Source organism: Entelurus aequoreus, linkage group LG02 (genome assembly GCF_033978785.1).
Source record: "Entelurus aequoreus isolate RoL-2023_Sb linkage group LG02, RoL_Eaeq_v1.1, whole genome shotgun sequence".
Lineage (NCBI taxonomy): Eukaryota > Metazoa > Chordata > Actinopteri > Syngnathiformes > Syngnathidae > Entelurus > Entelurus aequoreus.
Genome location: NC_084732.1, coordinates 12,836,599 through 12,852,106, shown reverse-complemented (window position 1 = coordinate 12,852,106; position 15,508 = coordinate 12,836,599). Strand labels below are relative to the sequence as shown.

Below are 15,508 nucleotides of genomic sequence, written 5' to 3'. Positions count from 1 at the left end.
ATATATATATATATATATATATATATATATATATATATATATATATATATATATATATATATAGATCAGGGGTCCCCAAACTTTTAGACTCCGGGGCCGCATTGGGGTAAAACAATTTGGCTTATATATATATATATATATATATATATATATATATATATATATATATATATATATATATATATATATATATATATATATATATATATATATATATATATATATATATATATATATAAGCCAAATTGTTTTACCCCAATGCGGCCCCGGAGTCAAAAAGTTTGGGGACCCCTGATCTAAACAATAGCCTCACTCTTGCCCTCCATCCGAAATCCGGAAGTGCCTCCAGGTCACGTGATTGCATAGGCGCCGGGCGGAAGCAGCGACGTTTTGGTCATTATTAGCTAAAATAATGATGGCGGTCACCCCGAGAGCGGCCTAAAATCTTCTAGTCGGGTTTATCAGCAATTTCTCATGAAACGGTGGTTGTTTAACGTTCGCTTTTCAGTTATAAGCGCTTCTTCTCTGCCTTTGTTTACATCCGAGAGACTAGCCACGCGGTGCCCGGCCACTTCCGCCTTCTGAGGCCCCGCCCCCCAGCAGCTGTCATGCCGCCGTCACGCCTCCTCGCATTTTACCGGCTTAAATGGCGATAAGACGACAACATTTCCACACCTGTACGTGTTCCTCACCGACGGCTTTCGCGGTCATTTCGGCGGGTGGTGTGTACGCGCGGCCGGTTAACGAACGCGGGGACGGCGAAGACGCGCGCGAAAGAGGCGGAGAAGAAGAAGTTTTAGCGCCAAGTTAAATCACCTCCTCCTCCCCGGGGTTAACGCGCCAGTCATCTGTTCCTCCAGATCGAGACCGCGCACGGCCCTGCTGGCACTCGATCGACTCACGTATCGATCCCCTTCTCGGCCCATTCATTCATCGATCGATCGATTTCAAAGACGGGCGGAACTTGGAAAGAGCAGCGTTTCCAGGCGAGTGCACGGTGAGCTAACCATGCTAACCTCCCGACACAGACGCGCCTAAACGTTCAAATGTCAACATTTGTGCCGAGGATAAATCTTTTAAAAGTGACTTTTACGCCCTTTTGAGGGCTTGTAGATGGATGTCAGCATGGAAATGGCAATAAAGGGCCGACAAAGTCTCAGCTGCTGTGTCGGCCATGATGAGCCGGGCCAGATGTCCGGAGTTAGTCCGGGAAAATGAAGCGGTTTCCCCGCATAAATACGCAAAATAACCAACATTAATGTGTAGCTTGGTGTGTTTTGTGTCTTTTAACGCAGTTTATTGCGCATCCGTGTTGTTTTTCTGCACTTTTGACGACTTGCAATGCTAGCAAGAGAAGCTAGGCTTTGTGGGGGTGGGGAGTGACTTCACGTCCCCCGTATAAAAAAGTCCAACAAAAATGACTTAAAATATCATCTTCCTTCACAGGTTTGCTCCCCCAGCCTTTTGGGTAGAATGCTGGGAAGTCGGTGAGTTGATAACACTCTCTTCAAGACTCGAATTGGCCTAAAGTTGGCGAGCTAGTTAGCACATGCGTGCTAAGCTAAATAACTTTTTTGTTTATTGAGCACACGAGTTTATTTCACGCTTGTTGACACGTTGGATGTCCTGGTGGGTGTTTTTTTTTTCCATTCCAGGGAAGAAACAGAAGCCAAGTCTGTTGATCCCGAGGCGGCCACTTTAAAGACAACAAGGCCGAGGAAGAGGAAGGCAGATGTTGCCATTGTAAGTATGGAGGTCTTCATCACATGCTAAGCCAGCTCTCAGGTTGAGGTTTGATTGATTGATTGAGACTTTTATTAGTAGATTGCACAGTGAAGTACATATTCCGTACAATTGACCACTAAATGGTAACACCCGAATAAGTTTTTCAACTTGTTTAAGTCGGGGTCTACTTAAATTGATTCATGATACAGATATATACTATCATCATAATACAGTCATCACACAAGATAATCAACAAGGTATATACACATTGAATTATTTACATTATTTACAATCCGGTGGCACAGGAGTTAGTGTGTGTGCCTCACAATATGAAGGTCCTGAGTAGTCCTTGGTTCAATCCCGGGCTCGGGATATTTCTGTGTGGAGTTTGCATGTTCTCCATGTGACTGCGTGGGTTCCCTCCGGCTTCCTCCCACCTCCAAAAACATGCACCTGGGGATAGGTTGATTGGCAACACTAAATTGGCCCTAGTGTGTGAATGTGAGTGTGAATGTTGTCTGTCTATCTGTGTTGGCCCTGTGATGAGGTGGCGACTTGTCCAGGGTGTACCCCGCCTACCGCCCGAATGCAGCTGAGATAGGCTCCAGCACCCCCCGCAAACCCCAAAAGGGACAAGCGGTAGAAAATGGATGGATGGCAATCCGGGGTGCGGGATGTGGAGGGGTGGGGGGGGGTTAGGTTTGATTGTTATCATCACTTCAGTCATCAACAATTGAGAACAGAGAAATGGACATTGAAACAGTGTAGGTCTGACTTGGTAGGATATGTACAGCAAATAGTGGACATAGAGAGAGAGAGAGATCAGAAAGCATAAAAAAAAAGTATCTACATTTGATTATTTACTGGCTGGCGTAGGTGGAGTGCTAATGTTTTATCATAGCTCTGTGAGGTCCGGTTGCTAAGTTGCTAAGTTAGCTTCAGCGTCGTTAGCGACAGCATTGTTAAGCTTTGCCAGACTGAGAATTATAAACCGTGTAGTTACATGTACATGGTTTAATAGTATTGTTGATCTTCTGTCTATCCTTCCAGTCAGTAATTTATTTATTTTGTTTCTATCTGCATTTGAGCCAGATGCTATCACGTTAGCTCAGTAGCTAAAGAGCTTCGCTGATGTATTGTCGTGGAGATAAAAGTCACTGTGAATGTCCATTTCGCGTTCTCGACTCTCATTTTCAAGAGGATATAGTATCCGAGGTGGTTTAAAATACAAATCCGTGAGCCACCAATCTTTCATCCTCGCTTTAATCAATGGGGTAATCGTCGCTTTCTCGGTCCGAATCGCTCTAGCTGCGTTGAAAACAATAGGAAAATATGAGGAAGCGAACAACCGACTACGTCACGCTACTTCCGGTAGGAGCAAGGCTTTTTTTTTTCAGAGACCAAAAGTTGCGAACTTTATCGTCGTCGTTCTATAGTAAATCCTTTCAGCAAAAATATGGCAATATCGCGAAATGATCAAGTGTGACACATAGAATGGATCTGCTATCCCCGTTTAAATAAAAAAAATTCATTTCAGTAGGCCTTTAAGACATTTGTTAGATCGGAATTTGGGTTTAACGTGGTTAGTCGAGCTCCCCCTGGTGTTGTGGTTATGGCGGTCATTTCTGTTATGGAACTAGTTTGACATGTACTTCGGTATCAGGGAGGTGTAGCTGATTTTATAGACTAGGCTCAGTGCAAGTTGTTTTACTCTGTCCTCCACCCTGAGCCAGTCCACTTTGGAGAAGTGGGTAGGAGTGAGGTGGGATCTGGGGTGGAGGTCTAGAAGTAACCTGACTAGCTTGTTCTGGGGTGTTTGGAGTCTAGATTTGAGGGTTTTGGAGGTGCTAGGGTACCAGGAGGTGCATGCGTAATAGAAAAAGGGTTGAATGAGAGTTCCCGCTAGAATCTTCATGGTGCTTTTGTTGACCAGAGAGGAGATTCTATAGAGAAATCTCGTTCGTTGGTTGACCTTTTTGATTATCTTGGTTGCCATTTTATCACAGGAAAGATTAGCCTCTAGGATGGAACCTAGGTAGGTGACCTCATCTTTCCTGGTGATAACAATGTCACCCACTTTTATAGTGAAGTCACTGACTTTCTTAAGGTTGATGTGGGGCCCAAATAGGATGGATTCCGTTTTACCCAAGTGTATTGATAGCTTGTTGGGGTCCACGCTAGGTAGGGTTGCCAACTCCTTGGAAAAAGGGACACCCGATTTGTTTTTGCCATTTCTTTATTTGTGTGAAAGTAGTTTTACGACTTGTCTAGGGTGTACCCCACCTCCCGCCCGAATGCAGCTGAGATAGGCTCCAGCACCCCCCGTGACCCTGTAAGGGACAAGCGGTAGAAAAGGGATGGATGGATGGGAGTTTTATAATATCCGCAAAAATAACAGGTGAGGGTAGGGTCGCCAACTCCCTGGAAAAAGGGACACCTTGCAGGGCTTGTCCACCCGATTTGTTTTTGGCATTTTTTTATTTATGTGAAAGGACTTTTATAGTATCAGGTGAGGGTAGGGTTAAAGTTAAAGTACCGTATTTTCCGCACTATAAGGCGCACCTAAAAACCTCCAATTTTCTCAAAAGCTGACAGTGCACCTTATAATCCGTTGCGTTTATATATATGGACCAATATTGAGCCACAACAGGTCTCGCAACTACAGGATGCATAACGTAACCCCAGCCTCTACTGTAGCGTCTATTCTATGCGCCTTATAATGCGGTGTGCCTTATGATGCGGTGCGCCTTATATATGAACAAGGTTTTAAAAATAGGCCATTCATTGAAGGTGCGCCTTATAGTGCGGAAAATACGGTACGCATGATTGTCACACACACACTAGGTGTGGCGAAATTAATCTCTGCATTTGACCCCTCACCCTTGTTGCCAACTCCCTGGAAAAAGGGACACCTTACAGGGCTGGTCCACCCGATTTCTTTTTGGCATTTTTTATTTGTGTGAAATAACTTATAATATCCCCAAAAATATCAGGTGAGGGTAGGGTTGCCAACTCCCTGGAAAAAGGGACACCTTGCAGGGCTGGTCCACCTGATTTGTTTTTGGCATTTTTTTATTTATGTGAAAGGACTTTTAAAGTATCAGATGAGGGTAGGGTTAAAGTACTCATGATTGTCACACACACACTAGATGTGGTGAAATTATTCTCTGCATTTGACCCATCACCCTTGTTGCCAACTCCCTGGTAAAAGGGACACCTTACAGGGCTGGTCCACCCTATTTGTTTTTGGCAGTTTTTTTTATTTGTATGAAAGACGACCCCGAAAGGAACAAGCGGTAGAAAATGGATGGATGGACTATTATAATATCAGTTCAGGGTAGGGTTGCCAACTCCCTGGAAAAAGGGACACCTTGCAGAGCTGGTCCACCCAATATGTTTTTGGCATTTTTTTATTTGTGTGAGTGGAGTTTTAGAATATCCCCCAAAATATCAGGTGAGGGTAGGGCTGCCAACTCCCTGAAAAAAGGGACACCCGATTTGTTCTTGCCATTTCTTTATTTGTGTGGAAGGAGATTTATAATATCCCCAAAAATATCAGATGAGGGTAAGGTTGCCAACTCCCTGAAAAAAGGGACACCGTATTTGTTTTTGCCATTTTTGTATTTGTATGAAATCAATCAATCAATCAATCAAAGTGTAGCCCTAAATCACGAGTGTCTCAAAGGGCTGCACAAGCAATAACGAAATCCTAGGCTCAGATCCAACATCAGGGCAAGAAAAAAAACTCAACCCAATGTGATACAATGAGAAACCTTGGAGGGGACCGCAGATGTGGTCCACCCGATTTTGTTTTTGGCATTTTTTTATTTGTGTGAAAGGACTTTTATAACATCCCCAAAAATATCAGGTGAGGGTAGGGTTGCCAACTCCCTGGAAAAAAGTGACACCTTGCAGGGCTGGTCCACCTGATTTTGTTTTTGCCATTTTTTTATTTGTGTGAAAGGACTTTTATAATATCCCCCAAAATATCAGGTGAGGGTAGGGCTGCCAACTCCCTGAAAAAAGGGACACCCGATTTGTCTTTGCCATTTCTTTATTTGTGTAGAAGGAGTCTTATAATATCCCCAAAAATATCAGGTGAGGGTAGGGTTCAATCAATCAATCAATCAATCAAAGTTTATTTATATAGCTTTAAATCACGAGTGTCTCAAAAGGCTGCACAAGCCACAACAACATCCTCGGCTCAGATCCCACATCAGGGCAAGAAAAAACTCAATCCAATGGGTCCATTGCACTGGGTGACCAGTGCAATGGACGTCGAGTGGCTCTAGTTAATAGTGTCCATAGTGGGGCCAGCAGGGCATCATCTTGAGTATAGACAAGTCAGCAGCGCAGAGATGTCCCCAACTGATGCACAAATGAGTGGTCCAGCCCGGGTCCTGACTTTGAACAGCTAGCGTGTCATTTGCAAAGAGATGGCAGATCAACTGGTCTAAAAGGGGGTTCTATTTAAAGGCTAGTGTGAATAGGGTTGGGTATCGTTTGAATTCGAACGATTCCGATTCTTTGTTTCGATTCCGATTCCTGACGATTCTCGATTCCGATTCTTTTAAGAGGCAGGGTCAAAAAAAAGTTTTGGATATTTTAAATGAGCTAGCTAACCTACATACAGTCTTTCTGAATGAATTAGTCTGACATTCTCCATCAATTTTAATTCTATTAACTTTTTATGAACTTTACTATAAATTCCTCACAGGGCTGTTTTCAACTAGAATATAAATATCAAATCTATGAACTTGAATATAAATATTATAAATACATTTTCACAGGGGTACACTTTCCTCAAGAGAGCTTTATTTTTGAAAACCTCATGAAAACACATTTACACAAGTGTATGATGCTGCAGGAAACCTCATGAAAACACATTTACACATAAGTGTATGATGCTGCAGGAAACCTCATGAAAACACATTTACACAAGTGTATGATGCTGCAGGAAACCTCATGAAAACACCTTTACACATAAGTGTATGATGCTGCAGGAAACCTCATGAAAACACATTTACACACACGTGTATGATGCTGCAGGAAACCTCATGAAAACACATTTACACACAAGTGTATGATGCTGCAGGAAACCTCATGAAAACACATTTACACACACAAGTGTATGATGCTGCAGCTACTTAAAAATGTTACTGTGCTCCCGCTGATGGGCTAACCTGGTGCAGAAAAGCAAATAAACGATAAGAAACAACTTGCAAAACCCAGTCCAGATTAGCAGCAGGTACAGTATAAAATCAGAGACAGTTCTTGTTTAGGAAAATGACCATATCCGCCGTCTCAGGCAGGATGCGTGAGCGTTCTGGACAGATAGTGTCTCCTGCTGTGGAAAATACACGTTCGCTGGGTGTGGAAGAAGCTTGAACGCATAAATAGGAGAAAGCGAGATCTGACAGCAGGAGGACGGTCGGCGCAGCGCGTCGAAGACGGGACATGCATATATTTGTACTTCATGAACTCGGAGGTGCTTCATCATGTTCGACGTGCACCCTCCTAAGCACGAAACAGTCCTGTCGCACGTGTTATATTTCGCAGATATTTCATTTTTTTTTAGTAAAATAAAGCCACACTTTCGACCGCCGACGCCCGTTATCCATGCTTGACTGACTCGCTCAGCTACATAGGCTCTGCTATGCTAACACTTCCGGCGGTGGGCGCTTCTTCGTTGGTGTTCAGCGGCTTCTTCTTCCGGTCGGCGGACTTATTCTTTTTTTCCGGTCGGCGGACTGGGTATCGAAACTAGGAATCGAAATTTAAACTTTTGAACGATTCCGGGAGAATCGGAAAGTTAGTCCCGGTTCCAATCGATACTCTATACCCAACCCTGAGTGTGAACAAATTAGTTTTAGGATGGGACTTAAATGCTTCTACTGAGGTAGCATCTCTAACTGAGGTAGCATCTCTAACTCAAAATTCCATAGTACTGGAGCCCGAATAGAAAACGCTCTATAGCCCGCAGACTTTTTTCGGGCTCTGGGAATCACTAATAAGCCGGAGTTCTTTGAACGCAGATTTCTTGCCGGAACATTTGGTACAATACAATCAGCAAGATAGGATGCAGATAGATCGTGTAGTATTTTATACGTAAGTAGTAAAACCTTAAAGTCTCATCTTAAGTGGTCAGGAAGCCAGTGCAGGTGAGCCAGTATAGGCGTAATATGATCAAACTTTCTTGTTCATCTCAAAAGTCTTAGTTTTATAATATCCCCAAAAATAAAAGGTGAGGTAGGGTAGCCAACTCCCTGGGAAAAAAAGGGACACCTTGCCACCCGAATTGTTTTTGCCATTTTTTTTTTTATTTGTGTGAATGGAGTTTTATAATAGCCCCAAAAATATCAGGTGAGAGTAGGGTTGCCAACTCCCTGGAAAAAAGGGACACCTTGCAGAACTGGGACACCCGATTTAGTTTTTGACCTTTTATTTGTGTGAAAAGAGTTTTATAATATCCCCAATAATATCAGGTGAGGGTAGGGTTGCCAACTCCCTGGAAAAAGGGACATCTTGCAGGGCTGGTTGATGCAACTATTTTTGCGTGAAAGCAGTTATATAAGGTCTGCAAAAATATCCGGTGAAGGTAGTAGGGTTGCCAACTCCCTGGAAAAAGGGACATCTTGCAGGGCTGGTCCACCTGATGGTTTTTGCCAAGTTTTATTCGTGTGAAAGAAGTTTTATAATATCTCCAAAAATATCGGGTGAAGCTTGGGTTGCCAACTCCCTGGTAAAGAAAGGATACCTTGCAGGGCTGGTCTCCCCGATTTGTAATTTTGCCTTTTTTATTGGCGTGAAAGGAGTTTTATAATATTCGCAAAGGTTGAATGGAGGCAACTGCATTCTTGTTAAAGATGTTTTCCAAAGAGTCCGGTTTAATCAATGAAACCTTTTGTGAATTGTATGACCTGATGACTGGCAATGTGCAAACACATGTTTTTTTAGTAGGGCTGTCAAAATAATGAGTTAACTCATGTGAATCACACAAAAAATGCTTGCATTAATCATGAACACACTTCGATTAACCATACAATTTATTTTGAGCGTACAAGCTCTTTTACCTTAACCGCTATATGGTCAAAGCTTACGTGAGTACAAAAATGAGCGAGGAGACCTCTCTTTACAACTGTGTTTTTTTTTTGTCCCCTGCAGTATTTACAAGACTTGGACGAGGAGACGGCGGAGATGACCAAGAAAAAGCAGCGCGACTCGGAGGTAAAATTAATCTACAAATTGTGTTCCACATCACACACTTCCACCTAGGGTTGTACGGTATACCGGTATTAATATAGTACCGCGATACTAATGAATCATATTCGGTACTATACCGCCTCTAAAAAGTACCGGTCCCTCATCGTCAGGTCATGACATTGCTGGTTTACGAGCAGAGGAGCATGTTCGGCATTGCACAATCACGGAGTACTTACAAGCAGACACAGTGTGTAGACAGAAAAGGGAGAACGAACGCATTTTGGCCTAAAAACTAAAAATAAAGGTGATGTAACACTGAAACACCCTCAGGAAAAGGTGCTTTAAGACATGGCTAGCTAGTTAGCGACTAAAGTCCATCCACAGTCGGCATCATTTGGATCTCTAGTATGGTGTTCATTTATTATTCCATAAAATAGTTTGAATTAATTTCTTAATTGTATCTTGATTAAAAAGTGCATCTTCCAGTTCATGGATATTTAAACACATACTTTCAGAGGATATGCATTTATTTACAGCGTGTTTTAGAGAGAGAAAATGTAAAAAAATATTTCTGGGTACATTATATTGATCAACTAAATAATTGAACGGTTTAAAGGAGTTTTTATTAATAATATAATGAGGTTTAGTAATACCTGTGTCTTTCCATGTTGTCCAATTAACCACATTGTTATTAATTATAATATTAGGATTGTACCAAAGCGGTTGATTTACAGATGTAATCGGGTTGTTTCCAAGTATTTTCTGACAGTTTGAGAATGTTAAAGGTGGCTTCTATTGGGCTCTGCCTCAATTCATTAGGTATTTTTTTTTATATAATATGAACTCCCCACATCAATGTCCAAATTCATTAAAATATTTGTTTCTATGTTGATCCAGTCCTTATCTGTAGAAGAATGGAATAAGTGGCTTGCTTGTTCACAACCAAAGGAGCTATAATAATGTAAGAAGTTTGGTAATTGTATTCCTCCTTTATCTTGTGTACAAGACAATCTTAAGTATGAGCATCTGGCCTTCTTTCCACACCATATAAAATGTGATATCATTGTACGTATTTTCTTAAACCAACTTTTATTAATTAGGACAGGCATCATTTTCAGTATATAATTAACTGCTGGCAGTATACTCATTTTTACTATTTTCACCCGACCCCAAAGTGATATAAAATGTACTCTTGATTTTTTAAAAATTCCTCTCATGGCTTGCGTGGCAGCGCTTTGTGCCGATATAAATTTTTCTCTGTCAGTTTTTCTTTTTTTTTTCTCTCTCTGAAAGGGTGCTTACATGCCTGAATAAAACCTCAATTAGTTCCAGGTCTAATATCATTTTCTGTCCCTTCAGGCTTTCACAGGCTTTCTTTGTGATTGTTGATGTCTAAAATGCCTGAATTTGTGGCAGCTTTTTCAAAAAGTTTCATCAAAAGTTGTGCCCCCGCCCCATAACATTGAATTCGCTTTTGATCTTTTTACATGTTCCTAATGTAACCTTAACCTCAAAAAGCATGGGGTTTCAACAAAAAATGGAAAAACCACCACTGTATTGATGTTTTACTTGCTTTTTTAAACCACACACACTTCAAATAGACACTAGATGGCAGTAAACGTACATACTCGGAGTTCATTGACAAATCTCTCTGCAGTTTTAGTTTGTCATAAGTAATATTAATTGTAGGAGCCAGAAATGCGTGTATAAGGTCACGTAGTGTGTATTCGTGAGATTAGTGGCGGTCAATAAATCGGGGTGTTTTTACCTGCACGCAAGGTGGTGAGAGAAGAGAGTTTAGCTGGGTAGCTAAATATTTTGTTGGCTGCTTTTTCGAAGCTTTTCGGATCGCTTATTGGATGCTTGGGCTGCACACTGTATCGACATCGAGGTTTTAACTAGTACGATAATGTAACCGCCGTCGTCCCTGTATGCAAATCACGCGCTTTGCGTGAATAAGCGCATGTAAAATGCCAATTAATGACATAACATATGAAATGTTACTGGATTCAGACGGATTCCTAGCCTATTCCTGCTCCGTCACTGTTAAGTAATGGCAAATTTCCCCCGGACAATCCAAAAGTACTTGGTTCGAATCCTAAACAAACAATGTAAATTTGTTTGAATTTTTTTTTATTTGTTACTGTAGTAAAAAATAATTTATTTCACATTAATTCATAACAGTTCAAAACATGCATCAAATTCAGGTTCATTAATAAAAAGTATAAACAAAGATTATAAAACACAATTCTGCTTAGGGCTTCGATATTCCCTGAATGACACTTATGAAGAAAGTCATTGTATGTTTTTGGAACACAGCCATGTTCTTTGTTCCTTTCCTGTCATGTTCACTTCTCCCCATGTGGTCCTCAAAAAGGCTGCCTGGAGTTCCGGGGGCGTCTACGCGAGTCCACAGCGCTCGGCCTCCTCGCTGGAGCGCAAGGCCGAGCAGCGGATCACCTTGATCAACGTCGGCTTCCCGCACTACAACTCCAGCAACGTCTTGGCTACGCCCGTGCACTGCGCTCCGCTCCCCGCGCTGTGGTGAGTCATCTGGACAAACGTCTGGTGTTGGCGCGCGCCTCTTCTTACCTTGTGTCCTTGTGTCGTCGCTCAGCTGGGCCAGCAAAGACGTGGTGTGGACCAACATGTTGGCCAAGGACAAAACGTACGTGCGGGACGTCAACATGATGGAGAAACATCCTCACCTTCAGCCCAAAATGAGGGCCATTCTTCTGGACTGGCTCATGGAGGTCAGTAGACTGTGTGTATGGAAGACTCTGCGCTGGTGTCTCCCAAGTAGTAATGGGCACCGAATTCGGTACTTTTTCTAGGCACCGACCGAATTCCATTGGTACTAGCGGGTATCGATTCACATAAAATCAAACGGTGCCCTATTTTGTTGCACGGGACGTTACGTTTACAGACTACCGGTAAACATGTAAACAATCAGTCAAGCAGCACTCAGGGCGGAATCAGTCAAATTCCTTCTGAGTTATGTTGTAATTTTCAATACCAACAAAGCCAGCATGCTTGTTTGTATTTGTTCATTTGAAGGACAATGTGCAGTCACATTAAGAAGATGGCTGCACCATGCTAATTTCCATCTGTAGTCCTTTTATGGCGCATCTAACATCCACAATTAGAATTACACGGGATTGAAAATGCAGAACAATATTGCAATTACATAATGATAGGTAATTTAAAATGCAAGTACAATACATAGAGGGTATGTGAGTTACAAATCAGTGGGTGGTCAAGTTACAGTATTTTAGCAGCTTCATATAAAATGCAGAAATATATAAAGTGACTGGTAGAAAATGCTCAAATGTAAAAATAAGGCTCCACTTATACAAAATGCTTGATGCTAATTTACCGTATTTTCCGCACTACAAGGCGCACCGGATTATAAGGCACACCTTCAATGAATGGCCTATTTTAAAACTTTGTTCATATATAAGGCACACCGCATTATAAGGCGCATAGAATAGACGCTACAGTAGAGGCTGGGGTTACGTTATGCATCCATTAGATTAGAGATCCATCCATCCATCTTCTTCCGCTTATCCGAGGTCGGGTCGCGGGGGCAGCAGCTTAAGCAGGGAAGCCCAGACTTCCCTCTCCCCAGCCACTTCGTCCAGCTCCTCCCGGGGGATCCCGAGGCGTTCCCAGGCCAGCCGGGAGACATAGTCTTCCCAACGTGTCCTGGGTCTTCCCCGTGGCCTCCTACCAGTCGGACGTGCCCTAAACACCTCCCTAGGGAGGGGTTCGGGTGGCATCCTGACCAGATGCCCGAACCACCTCATCTGGCTCCTCTCGATGTGGAGGAGCAGCGGCTTTACTTTGAGCTCCCCCCGGATGGCAGAGCTTCTCACCCTATCTCTAAGGGAGAGCCCCGCCACCCGGCGGAGGAAACTCATTTCGGCCGCTTGTACCCGTGATCTTGTCCTTTCAGTCATAACCCAAAGCTCATGACCATAGGTGAGGATGGGAACGTAGATCGACCGGTAAATTGAGAGCTTTGCCTTCCGGCTCAGCTCCTTCTTCACCACAACGGATCGATACAGCGGCTTATAGTCGGGTGCGGCTTATATATGGAGCAATCTGTATTTTCCCCTAAATTTAGCTGGTGCGGCTTATAGTCAGGTGCGGCTTATAGTCCGGAAATTACGCTATATAGGTATCGGTTGATATCGGCAAAAAAGCCATTATCGGACATCTCTACTTATTAGTATCCACATTTCAGCCCTTTTTTACATCTTATGCCATTTTGCTCTATTTTTCTGTTTTTTTAATTATGATTTTCAATGTTATTTCTACAATGTGCAATTAAAAAAATAAATACAAATTTAAAAAAGAAAAGAAAAGTGCATTCAGCAAATGTTGCCTTCCTGGTAAAGCAGCGATGTTTAAAGTGTTGCCTAACAACAGAAGAGTGTCTCTTAGCTGAGTTTTCTTAGCGCTGATGGAAGTGATAAATGTTGGCTTCTGCACTCTGTGGTAATGCACACTCCCTGGGCTTGTGGTGGCGGATCTCCGCTCTCACTCGCCAAATACTTTTCTGACCGCTTGTATTTGATTATTTAATAAATGCAAGACGCACCCCTCTTTGACCAAGTGACGTGTCTTCCTGGCCCGCAGGTGAGCGAGGTGTACAAGCTCCACCGTGAGACGTACCACATGGCGCAGGACTACTTCGACCGCTTCATGGCCACGCAGAGGAACGTCTTCAAGTCCACCCTGCAGCTCATCGGCATCAGCTGCCTCTTCATCGCCGCCAAAGTGGAGGTAAGCGCGGCCTCGTCCGCAAAACATTAGGCGCGCCGTTTTAGATGCCGCGCATTCACGGTGGGCCTCTTTGCCCCGCCCCCCTGCAGGAGATGTACCCGCCCAAAGTGCACCAGTTTGCCTACGTGACCGACGAAGCCTGCACCGAAGACGAGATCCTCAGCATGGAGGTCATCATTATGAAGGTAGGAGACGTGTTTGGCGGCCATGTTGTCCGCACTGACCGGGTGGTCTACAGTCTTTTTGTTTGTTTTTGTTTTTCAGGAGCTGAAGTGGAGTCTGAGCCCGCAGACGCCCGTCTCCTGGCTCAACGTCTACATGCAGGTGGCCTACCTGAAGGAGTCGGACGAGCTGCTCATCCCCAAATACCCTCAGGCCACCTTCGCGCACATCGCCGAGGTCAGCCAATGACACGCTAAAGTGGTCATGTGATGCCAAAAAACACAGCAGGACTCGCAGCAGCACATTCTTTTTTGTAAACGTCCAAAAGTGACAAATTAGACCCAAAAATGCCCTAAAGCAAGGGTGTCCAAACTTTTCCACCAAGGGGCCACACTGAAAAATCAAAGCATGCAGGGGCCATTTTGATATTTTTCATTAAAAAAATAAAAATGAAATACAATATATAAAAAATGTTTAACCTTTAGGTCTCCCCTCAAGTTTGGTCTCGGGAACCCGGAAGTGTCTGTCATAAAAATGTTAAAAATAAGTATTTAAATGTTTTTTTTTTAATTTGTATTATTTATTTATTTATTATTAGTTTTTTATTTTTGAATTTTGTTTCCAGCGCTTAGATCTGAAGTGGATCTAAAGATTTATCTGTTGATAGAAAGTTTTGACATTTTTTTTGTTTGTCTTATGCCTTTTTATGGCAAAAACAGAAAATATGCAATATTTCCGCCCCAAAACATTTCAAAGTAAAATATTTGTTGTGGAATATTTGGAGCCTTAAATAGCTCAATAATTCACAACGTTGATTTTAACTCATTATTTTTAGAGCAATGACAGTTTAGAAAAAAAATAAAAATAAATACCACTAAAATTATTAAGGATCCAAAGGGATCATAAAATTAAGTCATACATTATTTTTTTTTCTTTCAACTTCAGGTCTGTCGATTATACATTATTATGATTGTTTATTGCCCTTTTTAATTTTTTTATAGAGAACTCTTTTTTTTTTTTATGGCAAACGCAAAACATGCAATATTTTCCCCCCAAAATAATTCAAAGTGTAATATTTGATGTGAAGTAATTTAAGCCTTCAATAGGTCAATAAATCATAACATTGATTTTAACTCATTATTTTTTAGAGCAATGACAGTTTAGAAAAACAAATAAATAAATACCACTAAAATTATTAAGGATCCAAAGGGGCCCCGAATTATAAAATTAAGTCATACATTATTGTTTTACTTTCAACTTCAGGTCTGTCGATTATACATTTTTATGATTGTTTTTCGCCCTTTTTTAAAAATTTTTTTATACAGAACTGTTTTTTTACAGCAAACACAAAACATGCAATATTTTCCCCAAAAAATAATTCAAAGTTAAATATTTGATGTGAAGTAATTGAAGCCTTCAATAGGTCAATAATTCATAACATTGATTTTTACCCATTATTTTTTGAACAATGACAGTTTAAAAAGAAAAAAAAATACCACTAAAATTCTTGTTGATCCAAAAGGGCCCCCACTCATAAAATTAAGCCATACGTTTTTTTTTTTAAATGTTCTTACTTTCAACTTCAGGTCTGTTCGTCGATTATACATTTTAATGATTGTTAATGCCCTTT

The 15,508-nt window shown here is 41.8% G+C and overlaps 1 protein-coding gene across 3 annotated transcripts in view; it reads left to right on the top strand.

The window, feature by feature from the left end:
- Positions 1-635: 635 nt before the first annotated feature.
- The window catches only part of ccne1 (cyclin E1), a 335,619-nt gene continuing 320,746 nt past the window's right edge, over positions 636-15,508 (top strand). For 2 of the 3 annotated variants that reach the window (XM_062021733.1, XM_062021725.1), the window contains exons 1-9: positions 636-997; positions 1,447-1,487; positions 1,656-1,743; positions 8,890-8,952; positions 11,306-11,472; positions 11,546-11,681; positions 13,570-13,716; positions 13,806-13,901; positions 13,981-14,115. In XM_062021733.1, coding sequence (XP_061877717.1) covers positions 1,474-1,487; positions 1,656-1,743; positions 8,890-8,952; positions 11,306-11,472; positions 11,546-11,681; positions 13,570-13,716; positions 13,806-13,901; positions 13,981-14,115 — 846 coding nt within the window. In that variant the 5' untranslated portion in view covers positions 636-997; positions 1,447-1,473. The remainder of the gene's footprint in view (positions 998-1,446; positions 1,488-1,655; positions 1,744-8,889; positions 8,953-11,305; positions 11,473-11,545; positions 11,682-13,569; positions 13,717-13,805; positions 13,902-13,980; positions 14,116-15,508) is intronic. The other variant, XM_062021742.1, reaches the window with a different exon arrangement.